A 15,534-nucleotide genomic window follows, 5' to 3' on the forward strand; every position below is an offset into this window, starting at 1 on the left:
AGAGATGTTTCTATAACGAACAAAGCATCATCAATTACCTCGATAGGTCCTACTTGAAAGTCAATGAGAATTTGCTGCTCCCTGATCTCCTTCAGTGCTGCCATAGCAATCCGAATGTCATCTAGGTCTTTAATTGGACGATTCAGTTTCTTATTAAATTCTTCAACAAGTGCAAAAATGGTTTCCATCTCACTCCTGTATTTTCTGGTACAGTGACGGCCGATGACAGCCATCCAGGCCTTCGTCTCGGCAGTCAAGGTGAACTTCAAGTCAGCTGTAAAACCCATGCGTCCACAATTAAGTCTGAAACACCTGAACCAGTATGAGAAGGACCCAGTGCAACTGTTCACCAATAGTAAATACTTTGCATCTTATCGCCCTCTGACACATGAAAAATCAAACTGGAGAGAAAGTTAATCTTTTCCTCATCATTATATATTCATTTATTTTTATAAAGCTTGTTTTCCAGCAATTGCAAACATATTTCAAAATGCTAAAAGAGAAACAAAGTACCTATCAAAACCACTGGAGATAAGCCTCAAGTTTATTACTGTTATTTATTAAAGAAAGAGTAAATTTTAATTCCAAACATAACAGATCCCCTTTCTCTGAATTAGCATTTATTTTCAAGGTTTAGCAGCAAAATATTCAAGAGTCCAGAATAATTAATTATGCAGGAGGGAATTAAAAACAAATCTACAAATTGGTGTTAAAGCTTGAGGCCCAAAAAAGAAAAGTCAGTCTTTAAGATAGCTAGAACTCTCCAGAACCCTAATCTAAGTGAAGGGACAGAAGACTACTGTTGAATTTTTATGGCTGTAAGAAAATGAACCAACCTGTATACAGAGCAATGGCACCCACACACATATATTCAGGCTCGGCATTAATTTCCTGCTCTAGATTTTGGAAATAGAGAATCTGAGATTCAAATTCAGAAAGCGAGGGGTTTTTCATAATAAACGTCATAGTGGTTTCTTCTTTCTCCTTTTGCCAAATGTGATTGTAGCGTTTGAAGCAATCCATGGCTGTAATAACTTCCTAGGATACAAATAACAGACTTGTATTGAGAAGGCAGAGTCGGAAACGGCATGCTATCAGGGAGTATTAGCCAATTGTTGGTGGTTCCCGCAGATTCATAAAATGTTTAATGAACTGTGTGATTCGTTGGAAATGTCACAGAATTTGGAATACGTACAATAATGTAAATAGTAACCCAGGACTAGTAACAGTGAAACTTTGACCACCCCTTGCCAAAAGAAGAGGGGGGCAGTTTCTAGAAACTGAAAAAGAGACAGTCCATGAAGATTCTTGTGGGCAGGCCCTCTTGATCAGAGTTAGACCTTAGGTCAAAAACCATAGCTCAAAATCATGCCAGAGAGGGGGCGGCCGGATGGCTCAGTTGGTTAGAGCGCGAGAGAGAGCGCGAGCTCTCAACAACAACGTTGCAGGTTCAATTCCCACATGGGATGGTGGGCTGCGCCCCCTGCAACTAAGATTGAAAACGGCTACTGAACTTGGAGCTGAGCTGTGCCCTCCACAACTAGATTGAAGGACAACGACTTGGAGCTGATGGGCCCTGGAGAAACACGCTGTTCCCCAATATTCCCCAATAAAAATTTTTTTAATATTAAAAAAAAATTCATGTCACAGAGAGTGCTATGGGAAAAGGAAAAAAAAAAATACTCTGATGTCACTCTTTCCCCGTCCCCTTCATCTCTCCTCCAAGACTAGTTCGTCGAATCTACTAGAAGCCTCAAAGGAAACCTATGGACTTGTTCCCTAAAGTCAGACACTGGAGATTAGATCTGGAAGGGCAAACAGAACATTTCCAGTGTCAAACCCCACTGAAAGGTTCCTGAGTTGCATAAAATGCACAAATTCATTGGATAAGGATTGACATTTGCATGGTATTAAATCTTCCCATCCAGGTATTGTTTCCAAATCTTCCGATCATGTTTTTTTTTTTTTTTTAATTCCTTGTTACATTTTAGAGTAATCTTCATAGAGACCCCACACACTTCTTAGTATGTATATTCCTAGGTATTTTTCAATATGCTGTTTCCCACTATAACTAGCGGTAGATGGCACATAAGTTTTAAAACGTGATTTTTTTCATCAACAGTCCCATTTACTACAAAGTATGCTTCTGTAAGATGAATCCACTCACTCACAATTGGTAACTAGGGGACAGTGTCAACATACTGGGGAGGTCACATTATTATCAAGTTGCTTTTCCCAGCACTTTGCTTTGTAGGAGCTAAAGCAATAAAGCCACGAAGGGACCCAACGCTGTGCGACACCCGCTCTACCTCTTCTTCCTTTGGGCCAATTTAGTCACCACTTTGTTTTGAGAATGTTCGTTGCACAGTTTGACCTGATCTTTGATATTTTATCCTTTTTCCCATAACTCAGCAGCTTCAGCTGTTTCTTACACCAGCTTTGACCAAGTTTCTTTCACCTTTTGATGGTAAACTTCTTTACTTAGTAGAGTGTTATTCAACAGGTTAATATTTTACTATGATGGTTATTGTTTTTGTTGCAACTCTGGTTACAGAGCTTTTGTGTGTCTGCCTCAATCCTGTTTTTCTCAGAATCCCTATATTTACTAACTGTGCAACTTTGTAAAACAGGATTTTCGGGAACACGCTTATTATATTACAGCAGAAACGCCTACAACGATCTTTCAGCTAACGACTAACTTAACTGTTATTGGGCCATCATTTTTTTTCAGAGTAGCCTCTTGGATTTACTTGGTAGATAATTATATTACCTACAAACAATTAAAAATGTACCTTATTTATAATGTTTATACCTCTTGGGAATCAACTTTTCCTACTGTCTTATACTATAATTTCAAAGTTACATCTTCATGAGAAAAATTTTAATTTTTAAATTAAAAATGCAATTATTGGCCCATGTGGGAATCGAATCGGCAGCCTTCGGAGTTAGGAGCATGGAGCTCTCACCGCCTGAGCCACCAGTTCAATTCTTCAAGTCCTGCAAGGGATGGTGGGCAGCACCCCCTGCAACTAAGATTGAACACAGCACCTTGAGCTGAGCTCCCAGATGGCTCAGTTGGTTGGACCGGGTCCTCTCAACCACAAGGTTATCAGTTCGATTCCTCAACTCCCACAAGGGATGGTGGGCTGTGCCCCCTGCAACTAGTAATGGCAACTGGACCTGGAGCTGAGCTGTGCCTTCCACAACTAAGATTGGAAGGACAACAACTTGACTTGGAAAAAAGTCCTGGAAGTATATACTGTTCCCCCAATAAAGTCCTGTTCCCCTTCCCCAATAAAATCTTTAAAAAAAATGCAATTATTTGCAAAAACAGAGCATTATGAACAGCATTTTAAATGGTCCAATTATATTAAGCAAATCGCACCAACCTGCTCCAAACCAAGGAACAGTTTCACTCCAACTCCTGACATGCAGCTAAAACGCCCCTCTGCGTCTCATGTTTAATGGGCATGAGGCTTCCCACTCATTCAAATGCAGAAAGCTAAGCCTGCCACTGCTTGTCCCAGTCAGAACGTACTCCCTGGCACAGTCTGACGTGTTGGCATGAATGCCCACAATGCACTGCAACAGCAGAGACATGAACTCACAAATGTATGATGGTTTGTTGAATGAATTACAGATTATCATAGACACCCACATATAGGTAGAAATGCCAGAATCCTGAGCTCTTTCAATATCCAAGAGTTGATAATATTAAGATATACCCAAACTAAATAAGTTTTAGACTCTCATTTATTTTACCTCAAAGCGTCAGTCTTTATGAAGTTGGTACTTTTCAGAGTGGAGGTATCTTAGAGCTTAAAGGAAAAAATTACATGAACTATATACACAGAACTGTCCTACTTTAGGAATGTTTCCCTCAAGGTTATTTTCATTGTTTGATCCAGCCAGCTCATCTTTTCAAGCCAGGCAATGTTATGAGCTGATGACCAGCCAATGAAAGTGCTGCTTGTAGGTCAGGTTTACATTCTGATCCAATCAGCTACAGCAAGAGGAAAGTGGTTGGACCCTAGCATCTTTTGTGGTTAAGGGAAAACCATTCAGAAGGATCTATGGCTGTGCAGGGCTGGCCATATCTGGCATTATGAGCAAAGGTGTATATTTTCTTCCAGAAGCAATTTGGCCATCCTAACAACCTGGAAAAAGTCCTTCAAGGAATTCCAAGAGCCAACCAACCTTTTGTATTATGTTAAGGAAGACTAACACCTGTCCATTTCCTTCATAACATAAAAGCAGATGCACCAAAAATGATAACAGAGATAAGCATTTTGTGGCCAACAGTACATCGACTACTACTAAGCCTTACCCTTAGTTTTTCATAATAGAGGCTGCTTATATTCAGAGAAAGCAATGGATCTCATTGTTGATTTAATTTATTGTATTTTCCATGATTACAGAGACACTGGAAAATATATCTGCGTGTTTATTATCATTACAGAATATTCCACGTTGCCTTATCATTTAGTATAGAGCATGATAAACTATGCACTAGATAAATATTTGTTAAATTGAATTATGTGAACACTGTCCCTAGGGCAAAATTAAATATAGGACATTCAATATATTAAGAAAGAAAAATTGGAAATGCATAAATGCAAAGCTTCCAGTTCCCCCGGGAACACATTAAAATTAACTTAATATTTCCTCACACGGTTACAGCAATGGCAGCCTTTCAAAATGCTTTCAAACAAATGAAATCATTCTATCAAAATGAAGTCATAGAAAAGATATATTTACTGAGTGACAACTATTCCCTCAGCGCTGAGAAACATTTTAAAGAGTCAACAGATCTTAGTGGCAACGTGAATATAAATTTATTTAAGTAGAAACTGACTTCAGCGCTTTGACTCTTTTTGACCACAAAAACAGATTTGCCTAAAAAAGGAAAAGTTGAGAGATGAACAGGTTGGAAATAAAAATTAAGCCAAATTTATATCCATGTCCAGTTTGTATTGATAATGGTAATATTTTCTTTGTTCTCAGTATTACCTGATTTCCACATGACAACATACATAAATTCTCATCTGATATTTTTTAAGATTTGCCTGACTAAACAAATATGAAGAACCAACTGTAAATCCTATTCTATTTCAAATGTACTAGCACCACTGACTCTATGAAGATGAATGATAACACCAGTCTGAGTTGTGGTTTGGGACTTATCAAACTTTTTAACAGCTAGATTTATTTGTACTGAATCAATAAATAGGTTAAAGGCATTAAACAGAACTCAATAAAAAAAAAAAAAAAAGGAATAATAGTTCTCTTTCCCGTTGCAATTAGAATGAAAAGTCTCTAGTTAAACAAACATTTGCTGAGTATGTATAAGGTATCATAAGCCGCTCACTGCAGGCACCAGTGAGACCGAGGCTACATGGAGGTCAAGCGTGAGACGTTCAGCTTCACGCAGGCATCTGCTGGAAAGGAAAGACCCCTCGTGACGTACCTTTTTGGTGGAGGTGATGATGGTACTAAGCACAGAGACTAATTTTACAATTTCTTTGTTGTCAGAGACATTTTTATAATAGTTCCTGGTTTGCACGGGAATGGGTAAGTTTACAGACGCTACCTCACAGGTATCTAAAAACAGAAAAAAAGAGACAGAAAATGATATCGACCACATAGGGAACATGTTTTAAAAAGAGAAGGGGATTTCTGTAATGGTCAAGTTAGGACCTTCGAAAATCTTCTTTATAAAAGCAACTGAAAACAGTCAGAAAACAGAAAAATGTCAATATCTATGCTTCAGGACTCTGGAAAGTAACCAAAGCTTTCAACAATCCAAGGAACATTTGTTTATTCAAGAAAAAATGCTAAATCTTGGTAACAACAGTGAGTCCTGTGCTGTTGAATTTGCTCTATGCCCGTTGCCCCTCCCTGGCTGCGAAGAAGCTTCAAAACCAAGCAGTCTTACAACCACCATGATTGTGAGAACTACCGCCTAGGCGTCACCAGGGGGCTCAGACTGGGTTTGGCGCTCCTCAAGAAGCTCCATAGAATTGTCCCGATTTGACCTGTCTGGACGCTCCCTGGAAAAGCTGCATTCAAAGAGTTTATCTTTATTTGACCTGCCCAAGAACTCACTGAGAAGAAAGTCCTATCCCCAAGGTGTTTGTCAAAAAATGATTGGCAACAATTGTGTAAGATCACAGCTCCTTGAATTACTGACGTGCATTGAGGCAAACAAGAGGTTGGCCAAAAAAGTTACGGTTCTGGGGAATGAGACGTCCACAGAAGGCGTTGTAAAGCCCTGACACCATCCTGGCGCTCTACAAGGTCATGCATGTGTACAGAGCTGTGCGCATGTCCAGGAATGACTGAAAGATGCTCCAGTCTTCAAGCCTTGGCTGAACACAATCAGTAAGGAAAGGCTAAGGCAGGGTTGCAAACTTTCTGAGCTTTCAGGGTGCTCCAACATACACAGTGTCCCTAGGCAAAGGGTGGGAGACTTACTGGTTCAAAGAATGAAAGGACATCTTTGTGCAATTACTAGTTGACCAGAAAACTAATCAAGCAGAGATTACAATAGTACACTCCACAGGAAAGACAAATTTTGTAGAATTAGTCCAGGAAAGTCAATAAAGAAACAAACAGTAACAACAAACCCTGGGAGGAAAAGAATCAGATTTTCAGAGCTGCCACATTGCATTCCTTAAAATACAGCAACTTGCATGTCTTGTGTCCCCTAATTTTATAGAATACAAACGAAAATCATGGGATGTACAGCATATACACACATCATAGCATGTCGGCAAAACAGGACACATCATGGGCCAACAATGTCTCTTGAATATGAGGAAATATTCATTGTGATGAAAACAAGTATCTCTTCAAACTGAGAACATAAACCCTTCTTGTCCCCCAGTTCTCATCATTACAGTCAACCAGAAATCAATGATGCACCCACAACTGTGATATTAAAATACATGAATCTTTATTTGTATTTTGTAAACTTAAAAGTAGCTCATTGATATTCCAATCTACTCTGATTTGAGAATTGCATGAAGGGAAAATATTTTAGGTCAATAAATACTGGTTTACAATGACTAGTTTAAAATAACATTTACCTTGAGGTTCATTTTCTCCCATTTCAACATCAGAATCACTGTCCTCATTGTTCTGCAAAGCAGCCATTTTTCTTTCATGAAGCTTTTTCTACAATGCAAAAGGATATTTTTCAGCTCAGTCCCATCTGCAGAAGAAGCAGCCTCCATATGAAATAATTCCTTCATCTCACACTCACTTTGGGTAGCAGCTCACCACTCCACTGTCTAACCCCCTTGGTGACATTGATGATACACTCCACAGCTTTGTTCAGTGTCTGCTGGATGTCTTCCAGGGCAGGGGTCATGGCGATATTGGGAATGACCAGAGTAACACCAGCCCGGAAAATGGGCCGACTGTTCAGCTTCATCGGAGATGCACTGTTACTGTCTGAGTTAATGAAAAACAGGGAAGATGTACTCTTTTTAATTTATAATGGGACTTATTTCATTCTTAACCAGAAAAATTAAAGCACCTACAACAATATATTATAGGTATATAATCAGACATATATTTGTTGAATGAATGAATGAACGAACGAACGAACGAACGAACGAACGAACGAATGAATAAATGAATGAATGAATGAAAACTATTGGAGGCTCTAGTTGTGCTCCACTGAGCAGCTCCGTGGAGCCCAAGCTACCTTCCGTCGATTACAATTTGTCAGTACATCCTCAGTAAAGGATCACCACTATGTGGGATCAGGCTTTAACTATGTAAACTCTTAACTAAAATGTTGAAAATGATGCTGTCCAAATAAAAGTATGCCAACACATTAGTTAAAAGTAGAATAAATAGGCAGGGAATTAAGAACAAAATAACTATCAAAACAAGCCAGTCAAAACAAATAACTAGTTTGGAATTTCAAATAAAACATGCTTTTCCTACCACAGTGTGTATAATCCAAACTCAGAGCAATTAAAAAGTGGAGAAGAAATAAAGTGTAACTCACCACTTATATCCCAGAGGTTTTTAAGTTTGAAATAGGTATAGACATATAAATATAGACATGTGTTTGTGTGTGTGTAACTTTATGAATATAGTGGGAAATACCCATAGTATATAAAGTTCGGAAAGAAATGTGATTTAATATTCAGCATGTCAACCAACATTTGATAAGTTCTAATTATATCCCTGTGTCAAAGAAAATGACTATCCTGCATTCTGAAGTAAAATAAAGCATAATGAGCCATGCCACCATGCCAAGTCAAAAACTTATGTCAGTGTTTCTACTTTTATTCATCCACTTTTAATTAAATTCTAGAGACACTTTCCCTAAAATGCCAATATTCCAAATAAATAAAAAGGCTTTATTATCCTATTGTTTTTCCATTTTAATTACTTTTTTTTTTACTATTTTTAATTTAAAATTAAATTTCAGACTGTCTCCAGATTTGATGGATTTTTCTGGTCCATCTGGGAAATGCAATGCCTCTTTCTGAATTGTGCTAAGGAAGAGATGATTGCACCGGGAATGAGGAAACCAGCTGGAAAGTACTAAATTGACACAAAATTGATTTAAAAACAAAATTATTCTGCTTTGAAGAGCCTGGCATTAATAAGATCTCTCTCACTTATAAGACTGGCTAATCATCTAATAATTTAACAATGAAATTTTCTTTCTATAGATCTGCTCTTTTAAATGTGTGGGTTTTTTTCTTTCACTAATTCATTTTACATGTTTTCACCTTATTGTAAAAAGATTAAAAGTGACGCCAACTCTTACGTTATTATCAAACGCTAAGTGACCTGTAACAGACCACTTAGCCTCCCTGCACTGCAGTTTTCCCACGAGTTTTCAGACGAGAGTAACGACAGAATCTACTTCATAGAATTGTTGGGGTAATCGAAGTTCACAATGCATAAACTTACAAGGAGGCACTCAATAAACGGTGGGGTTTTTAATTATTTAAATTTAACAGGAACACACACACACCACCACCACCACCAGCACCACCAGCACCACCACCACCAACTGTGCCTGGCCATCCAGTAGGCAAACTCTGTGGGATTATTACCCCGGAAGTTAATCGTGTTGGAGGCGTGAATGCGCCTGCGAATGGCCTCTAGAGTATTCCTGGTAACTTTCAGAAGAGCATCCATGTTTTGGTGATTGAAATGAGAGAGCAACTCGCAGGCTTCTTCCTCTAATAGCTCAGTCTCTTTCTTCTTCCTTGTGATTCCGATCAAAGGCAGGAGGCCAGCCCCAGCGGTAAGAGAAGATGTCAAGGGGTCGGACTTTCCTTCTTCTCTTTTGGCTGTTACAAGATGAGAGAGAGAGAGAGAGAGAGAGAGAGAGAGAGAGAGAGAGAGAGAGAACATCTATTGCAATTAAAGAGAAGAAAATTAAGATAAATTACATGCAAGCTTGATAACACTTAAATGTCACATGTCTTAGAAAGTGAGACCATCAAAGGACAGAACGAGGAAATCGGGGTGCCAGCTGGAATGAGGGAGGCCTTGCCTCCTCAGTGTGAGGCAACAGACAGGCAGCAGCTATGGCTGAAAAAACAAGCCTGGGCCTCAGAGGACTGGGTTCTGGTGCTCTCTTCCACCCATAGCCAGAAAACCTTGGGGGCATAGCTTCCCTTCTCCGCTTCTCAGTGTCCTCATCTCTCCCACAAAACGTTTGCTCTAGTGCAGATGTACTCCAATGGGGATTCCAATCCATAATCCATCCTACTTTACTGATCAGGTGAAAAATCACACACATACCTAAATGCACAGAGAGTTAACGGGATGATGCAAAGTACGTGTTTGTAGAGTTTAAAAAATAATAATGTAATTAATGACATGGAGTCATTACAATAGGCTCAGAATCATAATTTCAGATTTATAAATGTCCTTATAAAATGGGGAGGGTGTCTACAGAAGTGTGAAATTAATTGCTATGTCGAAAGTTTGTCCTGAAAGAACAGAACTCTTCCATTACCCCCTCTTACCTGAACCTTCGTTTCTTGAATCAGCACTGTTCACATTGGGTACTTTTTTACTTTCTTCTGTAGATGGAATTTCCACATCCAACAGCATATTTATTAGCTCACTGACTGCTTCCTCCACTAATGAGCTTTTAAAATGTAGTATCTGAGCACCATGTACACAAAGGTCCTATCACAAAATAAATAATTAGCACAGTGTCACATTTGTTGCTCTCACTCTTACAAACACGTCAGGGTGGTAGCAATGCCACAGGTTCAGCCTCCAAATGAGATTTTGGCCTCCAGCGATGCTTGGCCACACCCCTCGCACTAACCCATGGCAGGCATCCTGGAAAAGAACACATTCAAGACAAGGGAACCAACTGGAGCAGCATGGATGAGCCAAAATCACGCTTACTTCTCCAGCAGTGGAGGAAACAACTCCAAAAGCCACCAGCAGCTCTCTGCCCATAAAGTGGCCTTCATTTCACATAAATCTGCTCCAGGCAGCCTTTCTCCCCTTCTCACCTTGGCCAACAAGCTATAGTCAACCCAAATAAATTTTATATATTCCCCTCCCCTCCATCTAGATTACACATTTTTCAAGAATGAGATTTAACAAAAATAAACTAGTATGATTGGGGCACTGTGATCAATTCTGTAGGACAACAGATGATGATAGATGATAGATCGATAGATATTATAGATAGATGGTAGATAGATGACAGATAGATAGATAGATAGATAGATAGATAGATAGATAGATAGATAAATAGGATGGACGAACTGATGGATAGACAGAGACAGATGATGTAGACAATTAGGGATTTACCACCTAGTTGGAGAATAAGCCCATGAAGCAATAGACTCTGTCGAGAGGTCACCATCTCCAGCTCCATCTCACATCCCGCCATTATTCATCCTAAGACTCTAATGTGCTCGCGGATGATTCACTCCAAACATCAGCTTCATCGTGCATTTACCTCCTCATCACTCACAAGCTTCACCTCCACTCCACTGCTGCAGGGCACATGGCATTTTGATGTCATTAACATAGGAGCATTCTGATGTGTCCTGAAACTATTAAACTGAGCAGCAAATAAAGTATAAAGTAACTTCACTCCCAACTCGGAACTTCACCCAACTACCAATCTCTAGTTCAGAGACAGTTATGAAAGAGATAGAGACAGTTACAAAACCGAGGCAGGACAGAGATTGAGGAAGGACTGAGACAGAGTTAGCACCATCTAGTGACAAGTACAGACTCTAGCACCAAACCACCTGGATTCAAATCCTAGCTCTGCGTGATTCTGCGAAATCCTTCTGGGCCTCAATTCTCCCATCTGTAAAATGGTGGTTATGGTAGAAACTACCTTAGGTTGCTGGGAATATTCAAGAAGATAATGTATGTATATTAAGAATAGTGCCTAGCACAAAGTAAGCACTCTGGAAGTACTTGTTATCACGGTCAGCAAACCACATACAACCACAGGATTTACATTTGCCAAGCTTGCTTATCTCATTCCATATAAACTAGCTCTTTGTTCTCTGAGAGATGGCTAATAGTTTTTGAAGTCTGCATCATAAATCCTCTGACTCCACACACCCTCTTCTAATAACATGATTTCTCATTTCAACCATTCCTTTGCCAATATCCTTTACTCCATCATCACGCCCTCAGCCTTCCATTGTCCCACGCAGGAGAAGCCCAACCCAAACAAACCAGATGATCTACCCTCTCCACTTACGCACAGAGGTCACGGCAGTGCAGGGGCTCAGCACTGGAAATTCATGGCCCCCAAACTCAGTCAGGCCCCTGATGCTACCAAGGAATCCTCCTACATGACTCCAGTCACATTCCTCTACAAGGCCCGTGACTGCTGTGTCCTCAAATCTTTAGACCATCCTTCCCCATTTAATGACCTTGATTTCTACAGCACAAAGCAAATGGAGGCCATGATATGGGGACTCACCAACTCCCTGGCCCCACGCCTTCACCCAGAAGACAAACCGGGCTCTATCATTAACCTTTTCCTCCTTTTTCAGTGAATGCAATGTTTCTCTTTCTATTCAAGAACAATCATACAACCTGAGTTCTACATCACAGATTCACTGCTTCCCCTGAGACCATGTTTATCAAACATTCCCTTTCTCCTTCTCTACTTGATTTTCCACCTCAGTGTGTGAACATGCTTCATGAACTTCAACTAAATATCTCCCTCCAGTTACCATAACAACAAGCTTTTGCCTCAGGGCCTTTGCACTTGCTGTCTCCTCTGCCTGGAATGCTCTTCCCCAAAGATCGTCACATGGCTTGCTCACTCACTTCCTGTGTAATCACAGAAATCATCACTGACCATTAATATAAAAATCACAGCTCTCTCTCAGGTACTCCTTTTCTCCATTACCCTCTTAATTTTTCTCCAGTGAATTTATCACCACCTGACATGTTTTTGTTTTTTTTACTTTTTTGTTTATTTTTCTGTATCCTCCACTTGAAAGTAAGCTCCATGATGGAAGGAATTTCATCTGTTTTGTGTTGTATCTCCAGCAATGTTTGCATAAGAGCGCCACAAAAACTTATTGAAAGAATAAATAAATTATGAAAAGTAAACAAATTCAAAGAAAATTATATTGGTAATCATTCATTTATATTGGTAGTTATTTATTGTGGTAATCAAAAATGCAAATTAAAATTAGGTTCTATGATTTTGCTACTTAAAATAAAATGTATAAATTATAACATTTATGATTAATTTTTATAATTTATTATAATGCATTTGTTACATTTTATTTATAATATTACATAATTATAATAAAAATTATATTATAATTATAATAAAACAGTGTTTGTTGGAAGATGGTGAAATTGGTACTATCACATTGCTGGTGGCATTGTAAGTTCATACCACGTTTTTAAAAAGCAATATGGCTACAAATATTAAGAGCCATTAAATGGAACCACATTCTTTGATGCAATAATCTTACTTTAGAGGAGGAAATCATTTTAAAGGGGAAAAAGGCATGATACATATAAATATATTCATTGCAGGTCTTGGCAAAATAGCAAAACTTTGGAAGCCATGGAAATATCCAGTAACAGGGAACTAGAAAGTAAATTAAGGTCCATCAATTCACTAGACTATTCTGAAGGCATCATTAAAATGGTAACTCTGAAAGACATATAGCAACATGAAAAATATTTCTGAAAAAATATTGAGAGAACAAAATCACTTCAAAGGCTGCTATATGTATAGTAGGGAATCACAATTTTATTAAAAAGCATGTAAATAAGCAATACATCAAACACAGTTCCCTAGAGGATAGGACTGGCTCACATTCCTAGACTGCTTGTACAAACTATGGTTCATGCTAAACAAAGGCTTTCCTTCTGGGATTCTGCAATTTGGGTCCATGCTAGGCACAGGTGCCTATGTGACCACACCCAACAAAAACCTTGGGAACTGAGTCTCTGATGGGCTTCCTTGGGCAGAAACGTTGCAAACGTGTTGCTGTATTTTTGTTGCTGGGGACAGAGTAATCTCCGTGGGGTGCCTTGTGAGAGAAAGAAAACATAAGCAAGCCCACAAATACATTCCTCCAACTCCGCATGTCTTTTCCCTCATTGGTCTAACTCTATCCTTACAACATCAAGGTGATAAGTCTTATCCTTGAATACAACTGGATTCTGAGTTCCATGCGTCCTTCTAGTAGGGAAGGTCTTCGGGACTCCTGACATGCCATGTTAAAATCATCATTGATGAGTTCTTATAATCAGGATGCCATCGAGAACATTATAAATGATGCTAAAGTGACATTCCCAACAGGGCACTTCCTGGAGCACCGCTCCCAGGAGCTTAATACTGGCACACAGAAAAAAGCGTCCCCTTTGCAAATAAGTTGGAGAAATAATAGGTAAAAGAAAGTTAAAGGGCTCTTTTCCAGGAGCCCTTCTGATGGCCTTTATTTTAATATGAGAATGTGTAAAGAATCTGTAAGGGGAAAGAAGGGGACAGTCTTCACGCTGAGCAGTTTGAACACACTCTACTTTCCCAAGGTTTCCCAGCAATGGCTCCAGAACCATGTGCCACAGAACACCAGTTTGAGAAACACTGATCTATAGAAAAGTTCAACAGAGAAATTCTGTCCAGAAGCTGTTTAAAATAAAATAATTGTTTTATTAATTAACCCTAGCTTACTAGAAGCTCTTCAGCAAAATGACCCCATTCTTCAAAAAATATGAAAAAATGAGAATTGTGTTCCACAGTAATTTTCCTCCTGCTGATCTGAAAATAAATTATTTGTTCCTCATGTGTAAGTGACTCCCTAAATACATTCTCTTCATTTTAAAATGATTGTCAGAAGGTTCCTCATTTGAATCGCATCTATCACAGACCAATCACAGGTAGAGGGAAAAAAATGTAACTTAGGCTTCAAAAATGCCCTTTGTAGTAAAATAAATCATAAAAAAAAAGTTTAATAAAAACATGAATATTCTACTGACTTTTGTCATTTGGAGAAACTCTTCGCAGGTGAGTGGTTCCTCCTGGGGGAGCTGGCAAAGCGGCATGTGACTCATTTCTTCCAGAATGGCGTCAATACGGAACTCGATCCAATCGTTGACCCTGTCAAGCAACAATTCCAGGTTCTCTTTGGGGGAAAAAAAAAAAGTGAGTCAAAAAAATTAAACATTTTGCTTTAAAAAAAAACAAAAAAAAACAGTGCTTGATGAAACTGCCGTAGTAAAATCAGGATTCAAGTCTCTCCGTACCGCAGTGTCACACTTGGTTTTCTCACTGTGTTCTTTCTTTAACCAGTTTCCTAGATTTCTCAGCCTGCCTCACACTGACTCACACTTGAAGATTCGGCCCAGGAGGCTTTCTGTGAGCCTCACATATTTGCGTGGCCCCTCCCCCTGTCCTGACCCTGACCCCTGGGCGTCCTTCCATCTCTGTGCACCTGTATTGTTCATCATGCGTCTTAGCTGCTTCCAGAATTCATCCCTGTTATCTTCAACACTAAGCCCAGTGCCTGTTCCACAGGAGGTATTCAACAGATATTACTGAGGTGAAATTTCCCCAATTTGCCTTTTACCTTTACAATCATAAGGCACATTTTTTAAGTTGTGATGAAGTAATATTGCACACTAAGTTCCATGGACAGAAAGGCCAATTCTGGAGGAAATTAACAAGTTTACTTCAAAACTAAGAATGATGATTAATGAATTTTTATCTATGGAGTAGATATATTTTTCAACAAACATCATACAGTAAATTCTCTTTTTTTCCTGACACAACTTTCTTCTAGGAAATGAAGTTAAAATTGAGTACAGAAAAATCCATGTTATGTGTTCCTGATGTATCAGAGATGTAAACACATTTCAATTATTTCTAGGGTAACTTTCAAAGAGGCTACTCGAGACACCAAATAGTTCTGCATGGTCAGCTTATTCATTACTAAAAGAGAGCCAGTACCTTCATTTAAGTATATGTGTGCTCAGTGAAGTTCTTTATTGTTTCTGATTCTTCAACACATCTTCAAGGACATC

At 39.0% G+C, this 15,534-nt stretch overlaps 1 protein-coding gene across 5 annotated transcripts in view; it reads right to left on the reverse strand.

Annotated features, from left to right (window-relative positions):
• Nucleotides 1–15,534, reverse strand: part of DNAH5 (dynein axonemal heavy chain 5) — a 244,682-nt gene that overhangs the window by 144,694 nt on the left and 84,454 nt on the right. For all 5 annotated transcript variants that reach the window (XM_074329069.2, XM_088796437.1, XM_019713456.3 and 2 more), the window contains exons 17-24: nucleotides 14,491–14,636; nucleotides 10,011–10,176; nucleotides 9,087–9,326; nucleotides 7,265–7,455; nucleotides 7,089–7,176; nucleotides 5,468–5,601; nucleotides 837–1,038; nucleotides 39–274 (exon numbers count right to left, since the gene is read on the reverse strand). In XM_074329069.2, the coding sequence (XP_074185170.2) occupies nucleotides 39–274; nucleotides 837–1,038; nucleotides 5,468–5,601; nucleotides 7,089–7,176; nucleotides 7,265–7,455; nucleotides 9,087–9,326; nucleotides 10,011–10,176; nucleotides 14,491–14,636 (1,403 nt within the window). The remainder of the gene's footprint in view (nucleotides 1–38; nucleotides 275–836; nucleotides 1,039–5,467; nucleotides 5,602–7,088; nucleotides 7,177–7,264; nucleotides 7,456–9,086; nucleotides 9,327–10,010; nucleotides 10,177–14,490; nucleotides 14,637–15,534) is intronic.

The sequence above is a fragment of the Rhinolophus sinicus genome, chromosome 3 (genome assembly GCF_057876585.1).
Source record: "Rhinolophus sinicus isolate RSI-liver-muscle chromosome 3, RSI-T2T, whole genome shotgun sequence".
NCBI lineage: Eukaryota > Metazoa > Chordata > Mammalia > Chiroptera > Rhinolophidae > Rhinolophus > Rhinolophus sinicus.